The sequence below is a fragment of the Wyeomyia smithii genome, chromosome 2 (assembly GCF_029784165.1).
Source record: "Wyeomyia smithii strain HCP4-BCI-WySm-NY-G18 chromosome 2, ASM2978416v1, whole genome shotgun sequence".
Taxonomy (NCBI): Eukaryota; Metazoa; Arthropoda; class Insecta; order Diptera; family Culicidae; genus Wyeomyia; species Wyeomyia smithii.
In genome coordinates this window covers 239061749-239082329 of record NC_073695.1, presented here as the reverse complement: position 1 = coordinate 239082329, position 20581 = coordinate 239061749, and the positions used below count along the sequence as shown (strand labels likewise).

General features: G+C 38.1%; 2 protein-coding genes across 7 annotated transcripts in view; one reads left to right on the top strand and one right to left on the bottom strand.

Annotated features, from left to right (window-relative positions):
- Positions 1-3462: 3462 nt before the first annotated feature.
- LOC129721742 (centrosomal protein of 135 kDa) overlaps positions 3463-20581 on the bottom strand; it is a 96739-nt gene continuing 79620 nt past the window's right edge. The window contains exons 6-16 of one of the 2 annotated variants that reach the window (XM_055674656.1): positions 8074-8199; positions 7732-7885; positions 7493-7599; positions 6498-7100; positions 5957-6387; positions 5784-5900; positions 5424-5606; positions 4999-5364; positions 4743-4946; positions 4068-4538; positions 3463-3814 (exon numbers count right to left, since the gene is read on the bottom strand). In XM_055674656.1, the coding sequence (XP_055530631.1) occupies positions 3561-3814; positions 4068-4538; positions 4743-4946; positions 4999-5364; positions 5424-5606; positions 5784-5900; positions 5957-6387; positions 6498-7100; positions 7493-7599; positions 7732-7885; positions 8074-8199 (3016 nt within the window). In that variant the 3' untranslated portion in view covers positions 3463-3560. The remainder of the gene's footprint in view (positions 3815-4067; positions 4539-4742; positions 4947-4998; positions 5365-5423; positions 5607-5783; positions 5901-5956; positions 6388-6497; positions 7101-7492; positions 7600-7731; positions 7886-8073; positions 8200-20581) is intronic. The other variant, XM_055674657.1, reaches the window with a different exon arrangement.
- LOC129721743 (uncharacterized) overlaps positions 15988-20581 on the top strand; it is a 31027-nt gene continuing 26433 nt past the window's right edge. For all 5 annotated transcript variants that reach the window (XR_008727458.1, XR_008727457.1, XM_055674660.1 and 2 more), the window contains exon 1: positions 15988-16379. The gene's annotated coding sequence lies outside the window, so the exon portion shown is untranslated. The remainder of the gene's footprint in view (positions 16380-20581) is intronic.

Sequence of the window (20581 nt, the reverse complement as noted above, 5' to 3'; positions counted from 1 at the left end):
TCCGAACCGTGGTTGATAACACCATACCGAGCGCCAGAACCAGGAAGCCCCGAAATTTATTTTAATTCTAGGCACAGCTTGGGTAGAGGCATCATTGAAAGAACCATTGGAGTCTTGAAAAATCGCTTCCGGTGCATTCTTGGTTCTCAAGAGCTCCATTAGGCTCCAGCTAAAGCGGCTAAAATTGTGAATGTCTGCTGTGCTCTGCACAACGTTTGTTCAAGCTACATGGAGGAAAACGATCTCGAGGATGTTTGAAATGTTTAGTGTTCTAAATGTAACATGTTTGTGATGTATTTACTACACTTAGGCTAACTAGACGGTACAGCAACGTTTTTTGACTATTCTTATCGTCCAGTCTTTCCAAAAAGTAACCAGATTTTGGCACTCATTTTAACACAATTTCTATTTGTGACACTCGTAGAAATGCAGTAGAACTTGCGGTCTATAAACAGAACGAGCATCATCATCCTTTTCCTCCCCAAGTAGTGCAGCCGGCGTCGTTATTGGTCAGTGCAGCGGTCCAGAAACGAAATAAATAGGGAATTTTAGATCTAGAGCTCGATAGCAAAGTTTTAGAGAAAAACTTTCTTCTACAAAGTTGTTACTTATGATTAAGCTTTTATTGAAAAATGATTAAAAATTGGAGTGACCCAAATTTACGATTAAATCAAGTATCTAACTTTTTTATGGATAGAAGAAGTTGTTTTACGATGTTTTAGCTGCTTTAATTCTAAACAATGAAAGCACACCGATTTCTTTTTTTCGTATATTTTCTTGAAACTAGAAAAATATACGTTGATTTGATCCAAAAAGATGAAAATCGATCACCTGGTTCAACAATTATGTTGTTTTTAGAATAAAATGCAATGAATAAAGCTGTTCTTATTAAGATCACCCTATTTCGGAGCTGGTCACTCTGACGACTTAATGAAAAAATACGGCGGTTTGATTATTTTCATCGAAAATCCATGTCTGCAATTTTGACCACAATTGAAGCCCTTTGAATGACCAACGCTCTTGGGAGATAAACCGAAGTGCTTCACGCCAGAACCATAACTATCGATTATGAAAATATTTAAAATATTTTTATTATTAAATCCTAATCTTAATATTAATGCATAGGTATTATTAAATAAAATAAAATAAAATTATCCGTCATTTGTATTTTTGGTCAACACCAAACGGAACCAGCTCTCAAAACTGTCCTTTGTAGCATGTAGTGGTTCATTGACCCAATTGTGAAAAATTGAGGCATTGGAAATTGTTTGCTTTGTTGCATTCTTGGTCTTCTACAAAAATAACAACATGAAATAATTATGCTAATAATTTAATAAATAGTAAAATAACTTATTTGCTGGTAATTTCAAAAGCGTTGGAAACTGCCTAATTTACTCAGCAAAGTTATCTCTCATAGCAAGTATAAATATTTGCCGGAAGGATCGTGATTTGATCTGATTTCAAGTATTTTCCAGTGGCTCCTGATCGATTATTTCTACAATATCAATAGATTTAAATATTAGTTTCAAACACTATTAATTTGAATAATCACCTGGTACACAAGTCGGCATATATATCAGTTGAGTAATGATAAATTAATTATCCTGTATCCTGTTACCCAGTCAACTATCTGCGCCAATCAGAATCTGCTAGCTAGTTTACTCTTTGCTGTTGCCGGGAAGACGATCCAAATATTCGGCAGATTTTTGTAGTACCTTGATGGTAGCGACTTATTCCTTTTTCTATCGCCATTCTCCCAGAACTAACGGCAAACCTCAATCAGCTTCTAGCGGCTTTTTTTTTTTACGCGAAACAACCAAAACATCCCACGGCGACGGCGATTTGTACAGCCATTCGGATTTTCGACTGACGGTGTTCTGTATCAACTGGAGATTTTTGAGAATGGATTTCCACAAATGTTCTTCAGAATGTTACTTACACTTCACGAATCAATAAAAACTATTCGGTTTATTTATTTTTTTTTAAAACTAACACCCAAACGGCAGAAAAACGAGAAAAAACTACCGGCGCCGGCGATTCGTACAGCGATTCGCAACTTTTGACTGACGTTTGCGAACGAGAGCAAAAAGAATACGGATACGCATTCGTACGTAAACAAGAATGGCACGTTCGTACGAAAGCAACGATGTTCGAAAGCTCGAATTGGTTAGAACGAATCGGATTCGTATGCGTTCGTATGGCATTCGTACGTTGCTGCTGCTTTCGTACGAAAGCGATACGGCCGTAAACAAGAATAAGGGTGCATGACTAATTTTTGAAAAGTTCTTGCGGAAAATTGGCATTGATTTTTGAAAACATTTTGAGCCAGAACGGTTTGTTCATGTGATGATTTTGGCAAAGTTGTAAATTGTATTCAGTCAGAATGGACCATGTAGATTTTTTTTATTTACCTTTGGATTTTTTTTCTTTTAATGTATATTTTTTTGGTTAACGAGGCTCGAAACTAGTTGACAAGGTACCTAGTATCTTTGAAATAAACTAATGCTGACTTCGAACCAATGCCGAAAATTGCGATAATTACATTTTTTTTTAACACATCTGTTCACTCTGTGTGTTCGCTATAAAAGGGGGGTGGGGGGTTGTGAGTAGCTTTTAGGAGTAGCTTTAGTACTTATCATTCGTAGGGATTTTAACCTACTTGTCAAATAAGGGAAGTAAACTTACAACTAACCTAATTGCTAACTTATTGGCTATAAAGAGAGCTTATCGTAGTAATTGAGGATTGCGACGATTTTTGTCGAAAATTGTTAATAATTTTATTTGACATAGCTTCTAATGTGTCAAAACCCGTTAGTCTATGCAATTCGAGTGTCCCAGACCAAGGAGGACGTTGCAAAATCATTTTCAGAATTTTATTCTGAATCTTTTGAAGTGTTTTCTTCCTTGTTGAACAACAACTTGACCGGATCGGTACAGCATAAAGCATTGCTAGTCTAAAAATTTGTTTGTTAATCAAAAGTTTATTCTTTGAACAAAGTTTAGAATTCCTGTTAATGAGAGTATATAAACATCTCGTATAATTGATGCACTTTGCTTGCATACTCTCAATGTGCTCTTTGAAAATAAGTTTTTTATCGTAAATTAGTCCCAAGTACTTAACCTTGTCAGACCAACTTAAAATATCTAATAAGCTTAGTAATTGCAATGAATCATCGAAAAAACTCATACACTGCAGCGTGTAAAACTTATTAGATTCCGATGAAGGATTAATAGAGACAACATGTGACCAGTTTACTAGATACTAAAATAAACGCGAATGTAGCACCAACACACGCTTTACATTCTAAAACTTTCTGAGTATAAATTATTATATTGAATAAAAAAATTTGAAATCTTTTTTTCTAATTCCAATAAAGGAATCGTCCAAAAACATCTTTGCTACATCTTCTCATCAATTTTTTTTATTCAGTCACGGAGACGCCCGACAATTACATCGTTCCGTCTCTCTAGTTAATCATGATGCACAATTAGACCGGTAAAATATGATACAAAATATAGTAGACAAACATCTCTAATTACTTCTTAGCAGCAATTTGCAACTACCGTTCGCTCTTATTCTCATCTCCCTTCACCTTAAGCTTGAAATTTAGCACGTACATCTCAGCATCACCGTTTAGCGTTACCTCCGGCGTCGAATTGGCAGCACCGCCACCACCACCCCCACCGTCATAAGACGTAATCGGTCGCAACTTGAGAGGCTTTCTTCCACTTTGATTCGCAGCTTCAACTGGTTCCACACGCCCTCCACTGCTGCTCCTTCTCCTCCGTCTGCCGCTGGCGTTAAGTATTTCATCTGAAACTCATTAAATTACATTAACGCACGTGTACTGCATGCTATTCTTGGCTGTACGGTTCAGAATCAAGGACGCTGCTGCATGAAAACCCGGCAGGTTAAAACTGAACCGTCGCAGAATTATGCAGTCAAGTGCCCCTCCCCTTCTCTCTTTCACTCACAGCACCTGCTATTATAGATAAAGGTAAGCTCGTTGCTCTGGCTGTTATTAGCATCTTTTGCACGCTTTCGCCTTTGCAATCATTTAACTTACAATTTATCGTCGTTATCCGGTCGTTAGTTGTTGCCGATAGGGAAGGAGTCTGGCTCACAGCGTTTGTCTTTCCCTTCGATGGCAGGATCTCTCGCCACTTTCTTTGCTCACAGCGGCGGCTGCTGGTACTAGCAATAGTAGTAGTGCCGCTCTCATTACTGCGTCTCACAGTCGGGGATTTTCGTTGATTTTCCCTACTCGAACTGGCACCGGATACGGCTTTTCCGGCAGCCAGCGACACTTTCGGCTCCCTAATTGGCGTTTTAGGTCGTCGCAAATCGTCAATTACCATTATGCTGCCGTGTGCAGTGACACTGCAATCGTTTTCCTGCTGCTGCTGCTGCCGATCGTCGGCCAAAATTAACCGTTCGCCTAGTGCATTTTTATAAATGATGGCCGTCGACCCTCGGCCATTAGTTTTGTCGGGGGACGTCTGCTTCGGGTTTTGTTCTGTAGTGTGTGATTTTACAGCTAGGAACGAGAGGAAATTATTGGCAACCGATATTAATGGCAGCGATTAGCTGGAAAAATGTGTCCTCTCTCTGAATTGGAAGATGAGTCGGACGATTTTTTCCACTGTGGACAGAAATGACCTATTCTGCTACATAGTTCGTTTGTGCATTCAGGTTTGAAATTGACCAAAATAATAAAATTTCAGGACTTGCAAACAATTACCGAGCTTTTCCGACATGGTTGGCGATTCGACGCCGAAAATAGATGGAACAGAAACCGGGAGTAGAATTGAGTCACTTTTTCTTGATGAAGAGGTGGAATTGATTACTGGCTTTTCTTGGAGGGAACTCTTTCTAACCTGCTCGTAGCTCAGCTCGCGTGGTGGGAGAGAACCGATTGACCGATTGGAGGTGATACTTGATTGTCCTTCGAAAAATAAATGTTAGCTTTAAACTAAAATTGCTGAGAACGGGAATACTTCTCCGAATTCTGGGTGGTGAGGATTTCAAGGATTGGCTGTGTCCGGTTGCATCTATGTCCGAGATCGCGCTGCGATCCAATGATTGACTTTTCTTCTCCTCGCGAAGTACATTGTCCGGGGATATCTGCTCCATGGGACTTTTGAAATGTTCTTGCACTGGAAATTTATCACTGCTGGTCGGAGATTTGTAGCCGGAAACGGATGAAACAGGTACCGAGGGAAGGATGCAGTCACTTTTTCTTGGCGAAGAAGTTGATTTGATAGCTTGCCTGCCCTGGAGGAAACTCTTTCTAAACCGCTCGTAACTTGATTCACGTGGTGAAAGGGAATCGATAGACTGATCGGAACTGTTGCTTGATTGTCCTTAGGAGAATGAACAATCGGTGTTAGTTTTGAGTCGGAAATACTGGGAACAGGAATACTTTTCTGAGCAAAAGGCGGTAATGATTTCGGGGATTCGTTCTTAACGGTAATATCTATGTCGTGGAGAACGCTGTGATCCAATGATTGACTTTTCTGCTCGCGAAGTACATTGTCCAAAGATATCTTCTGTATGGGACTTTTGAGATCGGTGGATTCAGAAAGACTGGCTGATTTCAGTGATGCTTCAAAATATGAATATGTTTAGCAGGTTTTTGACGTTGGAGTTAAAATGAAATATTTTGTAATGCGTTTCACGAAGTTTATATGATATGCAGAAACTTCCTCAGAGTACTATTCTAATTTCCTTGGAATGTTCTTTTTGCAGTAATAAAAAACGAATAAAACTATGTGCTTCTTACTTTTGGATATGCGTTTTTCGTTAGTGATGCCAGCAGCTTCAGTCACTAGAAAAGATTTTCGAAAACTGTTAATACTGTATCGCTTAATCTTCCAACCTTCTGGTGGCTTCATGTTTGCTGAGTTTCGAATAAGACTTAAGGGAAAGCCCAAACTAAATTAATCAAAAATTTACCTTCCGATCGCTGCGTTGCTCCATCTTTAACAGCTATTTTTTCGACTGTTTTGATTGCAGCTGTCAAGTCACTCTCGGCTAATCGATCTGAAACGTCACTTGGAGATCCTCTATTATCAACCGATGGAACATATTTCGCAGTGGAATCACCAGTGCTGAAACTACTCCAAGGCAAAACCTGATACATATCCAATGTTGCCAAAGTTTCCGGTTCGGAAAGGGTCTTACGATTGTGGCAGGCACTTGTCTCAATGATTTTGGGATATGATTCACTGCTGTAAACTTTGCGAAATTCATTCCGAGCAACCGATGGAACCGGGCTTTCGGATAGTTTCCAACTTGAAAATGACACCGAACTCAAATCGTCGCGTAGCTTCAAGGTCTTTTCGGATCCATAATTAGCTTCAATGGAGTTCAAATAAATCTTGATTCTGATGAGTAAAAAAATGTGTATTGATGTAACGTAAAGTGTTGAAAATCATGTGAAAAATGGCAGTAACTATGAAAAGATTGTCAGCAATGTGGCTAAAACGTGGAATACCTATTGTAGTCATCTTCTTCCTGTCTCGATTGCACCTGCGCATATCGATCGTCCGTGATCATTCGCTTTAGCTCTTGCAGTTGAACATTGTACTCGCTTGCCAATGCGTCACTTTTAGAGGCACGATCGCGCTCCTCTGCTAGCTTTTCACTCAACTCCTCAATCTGACTCTTCAGAGATTTGACCTCTTGATTCAATGGACCGGTTATCATTCGTTGTTGTTCAACTTCCGAACGGCATGCAGCCAGCAATTCCTGCAGACCATCAACAGCAGCTTTGTCACCGATTTTGGCCAGCGAAAGTTGTCGCTTCAGTGTGTCATTCTCGCGATTCAACTGCTCCCGAATGGACGAATGTTCGTCCAGCTCCGCCTTCAGCATGTCCTTCTGCACGTCCAGCTTAGAGCACAGATCTTTGGTCGCTTCCAGATCCTCCCGAAGATTACTGTTCTCCTTCTTTAGGCTTTCAACTTCTTCCTCGAGCGAAACGATGCTCGTCGACAGCTCGTTAATTTGCCGTTCATATGTCTTAATTTCAGTCTGACGCAGCTCGAGCTGCTCCTGCAGTTCGCCGATTCGATCTTCCGCTACCTGGAGCAGTTTTCTATGTATTTCAGGTTCCCGCGAGGGAGAAAAATAGTTGGTTGCACATATGAATGATAAGAAAAACGGAAAATCGGTATGAAAATAAATTGGCAATAAAGCAATAAACGTGGGAAAAACTAATTATCTTCTACAACAGCAGCCTCTATACCTACACCGGTGTAACGGTCATGCATTACCGGAAGGAAAGATTATAGACACATCCAGACAAAGTGAGTTTGATAGGGGAAAAAAGAGAATAATGCACAAAGGATATTACCAACTGGGATCAGCAGTCGATGGTAGTTATTTTCTAATTTATTTTACTAAGGTGTGAGGAAAAAACCATTACCAGCAGCCATGAGCAGATGTGCTTTACTCGGTATCACCATTTTAGTTAGTCAATGTACTTACTTGACTTCCGCGCTCTCTGCCTCTAGAGTGTGATTGCTACTTTCTAGTATGTTGACCCCTTCGGATAACGACTTGTAGTGCTCTAGCATTTCTTCGCGTTCCTTTTCCTGACGAAATAAATCGAAAAGAATCGGTTTTAAGTGAAAGTCAACGTTTGTGGGGCACTAATTAGGCTCGAGCGACAAGTGATTTCATCAAACGGTTGCTACCGCCTGGGAATGCATAGTAAATCTAATTACCTTGCTACACAACAATTGCTCGGCACGCTGGATTTCCTGCACGTATTCGCGAAGCTGCGACTTCATTCGCTCGACCTCCTGCTGGCAGTCAGCCAGCTTGCGCTTCGTTAGCGTCAGCTCCGATGCGGAATTGGTGAGCTCATCCGACAAGCGTCTGTGGGTAAGGGATAAAAACGAAATAAATTTTACTCAAAATTCAACTGCTCAAAATAAGTTTTAATCACAAACAAAGATTAAATCCTGATACCGCTAACAAAATTCTGCTACAGGACTGAAGGGGTAAAGCTTTAAAAGCTTACCCTCATGACAACCACCCAATAAACGTAATGCTTCAAAGCTCACCCATTTTCCGTAACGGCGTTATCGTGCGAACGCTTCAAAGTCGCCACCTGCTTCTTCAGTGTGTCGGTTTCGGACGTTGCGCTTCGTAATGTGCTCTCCTTATGGATGTTGTCCACACTTGCAGCCCTGGAAATAAAATGAAACAGGAGGTTAAACAGAGAAATGATTTTTAAATAACATTCTTAAACGTCATGATTCACACAAGCTAGTGATATTGGCACAATTGATTGACAAAACAGTGTTGCCATGACCATGACCGTCTACCTTAGCAGTGCAAGTCACTATTGGGATTCACCTATAAGTCACTGCCCACTACTAGCAGTAGTAGCAGTCAACCACAAAAACTACCACCAACCACATTTACTTCCATCCGGGCGAAGGCCGGGCAGTGAAGTGACACGACGTCATTGACATTGTGACCATCAATGGCCATACTATTGCTGGCGGCTGATTGCCCACTACCAGCCCAAGAGGTACAAATAAACGACGAATCATCAAACGTGGGTTGGAGGTTCAATGCAAAACCAAACAAAACTTTAATTCGATGCATGATCACGTAAAACTAAAAGACAAAAGCAAAACCGCACAAATGGTCGCGGGAATTCCGACCAGTCAGTTAACCGATTACTACCGCCTGATAGCTTATTACTAGTACATACGAGGAGTTAGCTTCGCACGCGACACACCACACTACAAAACATCAATGTGCGATTGTTGTCACTGTCTAGCATATTAACGCAGGTGACATACCGCTACCGATTGATCCCACGCTGGCGGATGCGCTGAGTTCCGAAGGTTTTCGAGCATATCGAACGAACACGGAGCGTGTGTTTTATGGCCGTTTAACCACCTTGCGTACATAGTTGAGACATAACACGCCACCACAGAAAGGCAATGAACTTCAGCTGGTAGTAATATGCTAATTATGCTAATTAGCTGCTAGGTAACATAATGTCGCAAACATTGTATGTTTGAGGAATAATTCAAACAGAATAATTGTTGTGCAAGCAGCTATGATGGTAGTGAATGTGCCTTTAAACATGAAAAATATCAATCGACTTAAAAATCCAATGAGAATTTAGAAAATGATTAGAAGTTCACGGTGCTCCCACAGACCGTTATTATAAAAAAAATGCACCAAAGAATCTGAGTACACCATTCGATTCGTTATGACGTCCAGAATCTCTGGTCAAAATTTCAAAATCATCGTACGGTTCATTTTTGAGTAATGCCCTTTCGAAGGTCGTAAAGTACAAAGAAGTGATATTAAAACGACGAAATACTCAATGTAAAGCACGTTTTTCAGCCACAATTTTATGAAACAACTTCCGAAAAAGTTTCTACACATTCCAAGTATTATATTTCAAGACATTTACAGTTGGTTGAAAGATTTATTTGAAAATCCCACAGTGCACAGTGGTCTAAATTCGAAAAATCGTGATCGTTCTAGATTAGACTATGAAAAATTGATTTTATGTACTCAATGTCTTCAGCAAAATTATTTTATAGAACAAGGCCTTACTTTAAGCGTTTTTGGTTTTTCGATCAATTCACCTAACAGTTAGATAAAAAAAATATTTTTTCTAATTTTCAATATACCGGATTGCTTCCTTCAGCAAAGTTGCGGAAAATTTTAAAAGAAAAATAATTGCTGAATACTGCGATGTCCTGTCTGTACGTTGAACACGACAAAATAGAGGTTTTTGTGGAACACCCCTCCTTTTAAGCGGTACCCTTAAATCATATCTGATTAAGATGAAATTTCGCACAAATCATTATTTTGGGCAAATAAACAAAATGTACGGCGATGAAGCAAACATAAAATAGCATTCTCACGGGGAACGCATTATTTATTTCCTAGCCTCGTGATTTTGAAAATTCGTGGTGGTGCTCAAAGTCGGCCGTTTGTGGCTTTAAAGCCGTTTCACCTTAATTTTGTGCTAACGAATGGTTGAAGTGATACCAAATTTTAATTTGCGCATAAAAATACAGCGACACTGAAATGGCACGAAAAAAGTTTAACAAGTAAGAGTGCATGCAGATTAGAATAACATTTCTCTTTTAATTCTAGCGCTATTAAATCTACAACCATTTATTTGTTTTGTCCTTGTTTTTCAGTTTCATATGATGTTGATCACATCTCTGTTCCGACAGTGGGGATAGAACACAATCCAAATTGGAGGTTTCGATAGCTTACAAAGGTCGATAAAAATTAAAGAAGAAAATGATCTCAAATCGAAATCAGAGTAATGAAATTACGCTTCTAGCGAAACGAGAATTTAACTTAAAATAAGATGAACAGGAGAGATACAATTTTAAAAAAAGAAAAATAAACTCGAAAAAAATCCCAAATCTAGCTCAGAATAGTGGAAAAACAATTCCAAAAAGCTAAGAAAAGATGAATGAATAAATAAAAATGCAAAGTTGAAAAAAAATTAGAAAAAAAAATAACTGCAAGTTGAGCTGGAATGACGAAAAACGCTCCTGGAGGCCAAAAAAAATTCAACAAAAAAGTAGCTCAGAATAGCAAAACGCTTCTGAAAAGCCAAAAAAGTAAACAACTCAAAATTGAGCTTTGAAAAATGAAAAAACTCAAGTCAGAAAAAGCTCAAGAGTATGTAATCCAAAATTGAGCTTAGAGTGACAAAAATCGCTTCTAAAAAGCAGAAGAAACGAAAAAAGCCAGAAAAAATGATAAAAAAAAGGCTTCCAAAGACCAGTAAAAGACAAAAAATAACCTCTAACTAAGCTCAGGATTATGAAAAACGCGTCCAAAGACAAAAACGCAGAAGAGATAATAAATTCTGACTGAGCTCAGAACCGTGAAAAACTAATTTCTTAGGCTAAATAACTAAACAGTGGTGTGCAAAGCCCTGACCACAAGGTTGACGTAGAACTACATAAAGCTGTGTTGCATTACTTGCATTCGAGAGTGATCAATACCAATAACTTTTATCCAACACTTATAAAATAACTCTCTAGAAACATGTTGTGACACTAAAAAAAATCATAATGATAACATATTAAAGTACTCAGATAAACCTGTTTTGAACTGGAAGCATTTTTTAGCAAATAAACTGATCGTTCATTAACAGTATTATAATTTGACCTTGTTTGACATTTTGAATGAAGTGTAATAACTATTTATAGAAGTTTTTGAATTCTAGCGCGGATGTCTTCACTAATGTATTTGTTTTGTCCTCAAAAGGACAGTTGTTGTTCAATTTAAATTGGAGTTTTGGGGGTTAAGGCACTCAGAAAACACAGTGGAAAGGAGTCCTTACATTTAAAATAAACGGCCATTTTGATTTTAATCTTTTTGATTTTTTTGATTGACAGGATTCAGAAGGTTTATGTTGGTGCCAAAACAAAGCGTCACCAGAGGAAGTGGCCATCTGTGTCTGCTAATAAAACAATTTATTTGAGTCGAAAGCAGTCTCGGTAAGCTTACTAGTTCCGTCGCTGGTATCCGCTATCGCATCCGCTACCGTTACCACTGTTACTAATTTCAGACCGTCCTTTCCACTATCCACTAGTAAAATGATTGATACTGGTAATAATTTTATTTGACATAGCTTCTAATGGTTCAACACCAGTAAGTCTATGTAATTCGAGTGTACCAAACCAAGGAGGACGTTTCAAAATCATTTTCAGAATTTTATACTGAATCCTTTGGAGCGTTTTCTTCCTTGTTGAACAGCAACTTGACCAGATCGGTACAGCATAAAGCATTGCTGGTCTAAAAATTTGTTTGTAAATCAAAAGTTTATTCTTTTAAAAAAGTTTAGATCTCCTGTTAATGAGAGGATATAAACATCTCGTATATTTGATGCACTCGGCTTGTATACTCTCAATGCTCTTTGAAAAGTACTTAACCATGTTAGACCAACTTAAAATAACCCCATTCATCTTGACGTGATTATTGTTTGGCTTGAGGAAAGAAGCCCTAGTCTTTTGGAGAAAAATTATCATTTGAGTTTTTAAGAAGCATTGGGAGAGATTTTCCACTTTTGCAAGTAAGTATCTAGACTTTTCTGCAATCGACTGCATATGACACGGAGACTTTTTCCTTTTACGGAAATACTTGTGTCATCGCAGAACAATGACTTTGTGCATCCTGGAGGCAAATCAGGAAAATCAGGAAAATATGTTGTACAGGACTGGACCCAAAACTGAACCTTGAGGCACACCTGCTCTGACAGGAAATATATCAGATTTTGAATTCTGATAATCAACCTGCAGAGTTCGAGCAGTAAGATAATTTTTCAAATTGTTTCGTTTTTAGATTTTCATTTTTCGCTCCTATTCAGCGAAATTTCCTGAGAGACGTAGTTCTACGTAAAAAATTAACCGAAAATCATATTCTTGAAAATAAAAATGAGATAATAATAAGACAGCTCAAACATAGAAAGACTATAAAATCTTTCGATTTAAAAACAAAAAAAATATCAGTGAACCAAGAAATTTTCTATTTTTATTAGTAAAACCACAATTAGACATTTTGCGATTCTGAAACTTTTTGGCTCAAAAAAAAATAATTCTAACCAAAAAATTACACAATCAATGATTGAAAGTTGATCAGTCAGCATGATCTGTAAAATTGAAATGAGAATTGAAAAACAAAAAAAATGATCGAAATCGGTGTGAAATACAGTCATATCTCGCTATAAGGCAACTTAATTTTTATTCTCGTTACGTTATATCGAAGCAAAAAATTTTTTTTTATTTATGCAAGGATGTTAATGGTTACTCAAAGATGCGCGAAAACCTATTTTCCATAACCTATCAGTATTTTTAAACCTTTAGAAATATTTTCAGAAGCAAAAGCTATTTACCATCACTTATCAGTATTTTCAAACCATTCTAGGACCCATTTAGGACAATTTTCAACAAGCAAAACTTTTTTTTTTAATTGATGCAAGACTGTTGGTGGTTACTCACAAATGCGTGAAAACCTATTTTCCATCACCTATTAGTATTATTAAACCTTCCTTATGCCCATTTAGGACAATTTTCGCATTGGTTACATTAGTTTTAAAACTTACTGCAAACATTTTTTTGAAGCAGTTTATACCCCAAAAACAGTTGCTGTATTATTTATTTTCTATTTCATCTATTTTAAAAAGTTACGTTATATCGAGGAAAAAGCTATGTTATATCGAGTTACGTTATATCGAGGTTGCCTTATATCGAGGTATGACTGTATTTTCAAATTTATAGAAGATCTAAGAACTGCGAACAAAAAACAGATAAAAAAAAACCTCAAGAATTAAGCAATAGAAATACAAACAAACAATTAAAGGTAATAAAAAAAATTAAAATTTATTCCGCCTGTCGCAGCTCTGCTTGCTGCTAGTCGATCCAGTTCACAATCATTCAACTTGTTGCAACAGTGATCGGATATACCGCTGCTGTTATCCGCTGCCGCTGCTACTTGGTTAAGACCGTGTCAGTGGTCATTCACTAGTAAACCGATCGGTTTGAGCATAAGCAGGATCTTATATAGCTCAAATTGCATTCTCATAATATTCTGTCGACCAAGGCTTGATACATTTCAAAAGTACAATAGTTAGAATAATCAAACTACAATGTTCTGCGATTGGGACGGATGAATATATGTATGCTTTTCCAATCGATTGCAATAGCAATGAAGGAAATTCATTTAGATACGACGTCCAGGAACACTTTGAGCTGGTAGAACTGGAATCATGGTCCGTTTCTTTCGGATTGTTGATGTCTTTGTCAATTCTTGTCAAATGAATCGAACTTTTGTGAAATTATTAGGCTGATAGTCAAAAATCTGCTGAGTTAGGTTCAGATGGTAGCTGAGAAAGTTCATTCCATATTTCGTGGCAGCTTGACGAAGGAACAGTTTTGTCTATGTAACATTTTTGCGGCTTGCATCGGGCGGAGTGTATCCGGTTTTTGATTTCTTTTTTAGAACTTTTTGTTCGTGAGTCATAACCAAAATTGGCAGAGATTGTACAAAACATGTTTTAAGCATCATTTTACATAGAAAATTCAATTGCATTTCTCAAATATCATTGTTTTTGTGTGAAGCTATTTGTTATGGCGTTGTTTCCATTCGCCCCGTAAATTTGCGAACCAAGAGTTTTCCATGAAACGGGGCAATTCTCAAATTCTCTGTAAAAACTTTAAATGCTTTACTACCGACCCAGTACAACACGCAAACGGGTAAAAAGTGGAACAAAATGGCTTCCATAGGCAAAGTTTTTGGGCACCCGGGAACGCTCTGAACTCGAGCCTTTATTTTGTATTTTTTTAACAAACCAACAGTAGTGCTTCTAATCCATAAATGAGTTTGAGGTACTTGCTTACTATGGAACTACATTGAATTCCGTTTTTACGCGACTTTTTTCTACGTGATTTCATTTTACACGATTTTTTTCACGCGTTTTTTTTTCGAAATTGTGCACACACATACACAACATACACGCACATACACACATACTTACACACATACACGCATACATACACACATACATACACTGGCACTTACCACATAGCGAAAGATTTTGTCTAAACGAAGCAATCTTTTTTCACACGATTTTTTCAAAATTACGCGATTTTTTTTTCAAAAGTACGCGACTTGTAAAAAAATTTTTCAAGCTCAGAAGTTTTGTCTCTATTCGCCCCACTCTTTCTATTCACCCCGTATTACGATAATGTTTGTCTATGATCTAGGAAAAAAATCTAAAAAACGCTTTTACAAATAGCTCTTCAATGTGGAATTTCTCCTCAATTGAACGGAATAAACATAACTGGAATATCCGACTACAAGACCAAATACCAAATAAGGAATTAGAAGTGGATAAAATAAACTAGATGGAATAAATAATCATTAACTCCTAGATCCACAGAAAAGGGATCAATAGTCATTGTCGTATTATGTAATTTTTTTTAATGCTCTCAACCAACTAATCGAAACTACTATCCAAGTTGCATAATTTGATTTCTTAACCTTGTAACACGGAAACCCAGTGCAATGCAGTACACGTACGTAACAATTTCTCAAAACTCTAGCAAGTGTACAACGATTTACGCAGGTAATTTCAGTCCCAATGGGGCACACCGTTGAATCATCATTTTTGATAGAGATTCTGTGGTCAATCACTTGCACAACATATATTTACCATCTCCGCCGCCGACACAATCCACGATTAGCAACAGCGGCTACCAAATCACATTAAACGGAAGGAAAAAAAAAAAACATTTAACGCCAACATAAAGTTTCGATCGAAAAAATTTTCATTACAGCAATACCAATTTCCTGCGGCCTGGCAAAGCAAACCGAAAAAGACCTAAACCACACGAAGCGACGAACCCGTCACGGAGTCGATAAATTATCACCGAAATTGGTCTCTAAAACGTGTCTGTCAATTAACATATTATGCTACGTCTTTGCATAATTTCAAGAGGTAATAAACTGTTGATAACTACATCATTAGAAGACTAGCTTACTTAAGAACATTTATGTTTGAATGATGAGTTTGCTGGCCACCAAACGTAGCTCAGCATCAACAATCGGAAAACAAATCTCCACGAGCAACATTGCAACCGAGTTGCATTATGTAATTCCGTTTCACAACTGCAGCCCGTGCCTACGACAAGGACAAACCTATACATGCTACAATCCAACACAATGGTCGGAAAGCCCAGCCACAACACGATCGTCGGAAAGAACCTTCTGAACCTCACAAGGTAACAGAAGCTCATTCTCACCACGCGCTCACACTACCGTGACTGATCTTCTCTCTTTCAAAAGATACCTCCCCATAAACTCTCTTTATTTTCTCTCAATATTTTTTTTTATATTCCACACAAATATGATCAAGTTCGAAACCGCCGGTCGATTCACAACAGAGCGTTCAGTTTCTTTCGTACGGTCGTCGCGTTTACAGCTTTTTTAGCGCCCTCGAGGATCGGTGGTTTTTCGTATGCTGTACTTGGAGTGTGGTTTATGGTTAAAAACTTGACCATATTTTGTTACGATCAATTATGATCAGGAACAGAAAAACCAAACAGGAAAACGAAGTGTAGCTAACTGAATCGTTTCTGCAATAGCAAAGCATAAATCAAAACCAAGAACTGATTGATGGAGTCCTGAAACTGGTTTTCTTTGTCCGTTCTCCACGCCTTCGTTCTGGGAGTGTTAAGAAGTAATTGTTCTTATGTGTGAGTGATCGTACGCAGCACTGGTGGTTTGTCCCATTCTTGTGTGCCCAAGTGTAGATACCGACATCCGGATTAGCAGTAGCAGCAGCGTCAGCAGCTCAAGAACCAAGGTATGCTGTTGGTGCATTATTTGTGTACAATGGCGATCAGTAGGGAAGGCTTAACCTATAATCCAAAAGTCAGAAACACAACAGACGAAAACGACATCATTTACAGCCAATAGACCCCTGCTGGGTAGAATTCTATATTATTTTAACGAACAATTGTTGCCCATTTGAAACCGGTAGGTAGCAATAGTGGATGGGAACCAGGAAAACAGTCTAGTCCTGTTTCCGCGATCTCACGCCACTGGCCGTTGAATATTCAATGCGTTCAATCCTAGGCAGACAAAGAACAAGTGTATCATTCTTCAGAATCGCAACCATCCGGTTGCCTTTTAGCTCCGGCAGTCGAACTGGGGTCGAATGGTTTAAGACAATAGGATGAAAACGTACAGCTTAATTGCATAGAATAAAGGATTCAATCGACCGGTTTCGCTTACCCATTCTTGCTGATGATAGTAATTTATTTATCGGAGAAAATGCAGGCATGCAGCGTGAGCTGACAAGTTAGACGTATATTAAAAGATTAATATTTTCAATTAATTTACGATGGTTTTTCTCTACTTTTTAAAGAAACAGGTAAAAGAAAAGATCTTGATTTCATTTTGAAAATTTCAAACGAAATTACTAACATGTAAAAATTTTTCAAAAGATTATATATTGCTGTGCAAGGTAAAAATTACACGTAAAAAATTCAAAAAATTCAAAATATTGTAAATGACATGAAATGAAAAAAAAAGGTTAAGAAGCGTCAAGCAAAAAACTAAGCACGAAAAGTGTTAAGGAGGAAACAAAGTTGAAACAATTCAAGGCATTTTGAAACGCCAAAATGAGCAAATTGAAACTGAACCCAAAATAAGCTTGAGCGGCTAAAGATAGTACAGTAGTCACAACAAAACCTGGGGTGACATTGCGCATTTCGTTTCGAGCAACTCGAACAAAACTAAATGATCGCTGGGGGGCGTTATGTTTCGTTTTTCGTATCTTTTTCGACTTTACGGGTTAGATGAGCCGCAGGACGAATGACAATGACAGCTCCTCTTAAGCTTAAAGCATAACTGGCAGTATGTGACCTACTCGAAAATAGCGAAAATCGTTCGAATCGAGCTGCGCAATGCCACCGCTGTTTATGTACAATTTCCTACTTGTGCGATTTTTTATTTGTGTTATTTGCGATGTTCGTTAAAAAGGAGCATATCAGTCGAAGTTTTCTATTAAATGACCGATAAGTTTCAATCAGTGATATGTTTTTTATTGCATCACATTGGTATCGAATCAACCAATTACTTTTCAAACCAGTTTTCCACAAGGAAGTTCGCGTATTGTCGCGGTGTAGAAAAGTTTTGTATATTGAAATAATATTTAAAAATGTTCTCATGTGTTGTGAGTTATTTTAAACATGGAATATTTTTTATGTGGCTTTCTTTTATTTGTCTCATGTGCGTATCCAAATCATGAAGGTTTTAAATATTTTAAACATGTGATACTATTCTTTTTTTGCAGTATTGCGAAAATATTTTATAGCTCATCTTGAAGATTTATACGCTCTTGCAAGATGCAGTACCGCATGATCTTCCGGAAAAAAACAATTCCATAATTCAATAGTTGCGGTTAAATAGAAACAAACAGAATTATACTGGAGTCACCATGCCGCGGAGATACGCGGAGGGTGATAAAATCCGCTTAAAAATGAGTAAAAACTGGTTTTTTGGTAAACGAAAAAGTTCACTTTTCTAAAAGAAAAAATATCGCAAGCAAAATTTGAAACAACCTTTCAAGCTTCCTTTTTTAAGAATAGTCGCAAACTCACCCTGTCTTCAAGGGGAAGAAACAAAAAAGTACTCGCTGTTAGTGAATAAATGGCGCCGGCAGCAAGTGCTTGTCAATTTTGACATATCCTATACCTGAGAAATCAAGCTGAGACATATGGTAAAAAATGGTTTCGACACGTTAGCGATTTTATTGTGGCGTCCTAAACTTGTAGTTATGTAAAAATGTATGATTTCGTGCCGAATAATCGTCATTTGCGGGAAGTATTATTTTTCTCATTTTATTTCAAGAAGATGGCGGCTGAAGCGCATCAAGATTTAAAAAAAGTGTACAGAAAGGTTCATCTAAGTAAAACAACGTACCGTAATTGATTTCATCGCTTTAAAGATGGTTTCGATGTTGACGACTGTTCGCCACAAGGAAAGTTCCTTATGATTTGAATCCATGGGACGTTGAGAGTTCTCCTGTGAACAACTGCTCCAGCGGCAGAAAGGGAAGAGTTTTCTTCATCGTATTGTGATGACAAATGGATTCATTCCCATTCCCGTTGCAACCCAAACGATAGAAAGTCATGGGGACTGTCTGGTTATGCTTCTACGCCGTCGGCTCTACCAAACATGCACGCTGCGAAGGTTATGCTGTGTATTTGGTGGGACCAGTTCGTTGTTTTTTATTATGAGCTGTTCAAACCGAACGAAACCACCACTGGAAAACGATATCGAATTCAATTGATACGATTAAGCCGAGCACTGCGCGGAGAACGGACACAACACGAGCAAAGGCACGAAAAAGTGATTCTACCTCATGACAACGCTCGGCCCCATACTGTCAAAATCGTCAAAACTCACATGGAGACGCTCAAATAGGAAGTCCTACCTTGGCTCAAAAAATGACCTGTTCAAATTTTCAGCTCAATCGGACTTGATTCAGGGGTGCCTTAAAGCGCTCAAAGTTATGATTTTGACGTAGGACTACGTCTTTGTTTTCTATGCTATATTACATTTTCTAAATTTGAAAATGAAACTGGCCAATGTTGCGATTATAGCAAGTGAAGGACTTTATGCATCTTAGTCATTTATGTGTCAGTGGATAGATAAAATGTGTGACAATTGTTTTTTATAATGGGTAAAATTGTTGCCTTACTGCTTGTAGGTGAAAAACTCCAAGGTCAAGCTTTTCAATACGTTTCCCGAGCACGGATAACAATAAGATGGACGGAATTAATCTCACTGCCTACATATTCTGACTCAATAAAGTGTTTTGTTTCGTTTCTCTTTCTCGAGACTGCGTGGCCCCGCCTTCAACGCAAAAATCTACGCTCACTTCGATACGTGGCTTTTAGAGGCACGCGGCATTGGGAAACGAGAGCTGCGTACGAGTCAACTTTCAGGCACTGCGGAACACCTTACCTTTATTTTGCATACGACAGCAACCGGTATCATTGTATGCTGCAGAATATTTTGCTGGCACAGCTACCAGAGGGCAGTGCGAAGAGCAAATTTATTATGTGCGGCCAAGCAAAATATTCGATGCTACCGGTGCAGTGGTACGATCATCATCAGCCTTCTGTAGCACACATTTCTATTTAAAAATTATGGAATCAGTTCTTTTTAGAATTATGAATGCTTGATGATGAAAGTTATGAGAATTTTCTCAACTACTACTAGTGCAGAATTTTCATGTATTTCTCAATAATCATTTTTACAATAACGATAAGGCACCAAGGATAAACGGTAGTGTTGCCTATAAACAGTTTCTCGCAGCAATATATAGCCCTCATTTTAAGAAATTCCACTGCTAAATTGGGTGATTTTCCGGTTCAATTGTGTTTGTACCCAGTCGAACACCGTTATCGGTCCAATATCGATAACGCAGAATAGTTAATCTAGAACCAGGGTAATTTTCGCATCAGAGAAGCACAAATTTCCTTTTGGTGCTCATGACAATAATTCAGTAGTATTAAAGGTGTTTTGTTTCGTTTCTCTTTTTCGAATCTGCGTCGCTCCGCCTTCATTGCACAAATCTACGCTCAACTCGATACAAAAAATTGCGTGTAAAAAATTCAACTTCATTCGTGTTCTTATCACGATAGCAAGTGAAGCCCTTATACCTGTGTTAGATACACGACGTATAACCGGCTTAGTGAAATATATTAAACAAGAGTTAAAATCAAAATTTATATTTGTCCTACGTCACCCTTTCATACAACCCCTAGAGCTGTATACCTGGCAGTATTTTGACTCTCTTTTCGAGGTCAATGATTCAGTTGAAATTTATCAAAGGTAATTTTTGATCCAATAAACAACATGTACATGAAAATGTTATATTAAAAGATTTACGGGAATGCTGGGAATAAAAATACGTAACAAATGGCCCGATTCAAAAAAATCTACTCTGCAACCTGTGTTTAGTTCTACGTCACCATTTCCTAAACTCCCTTG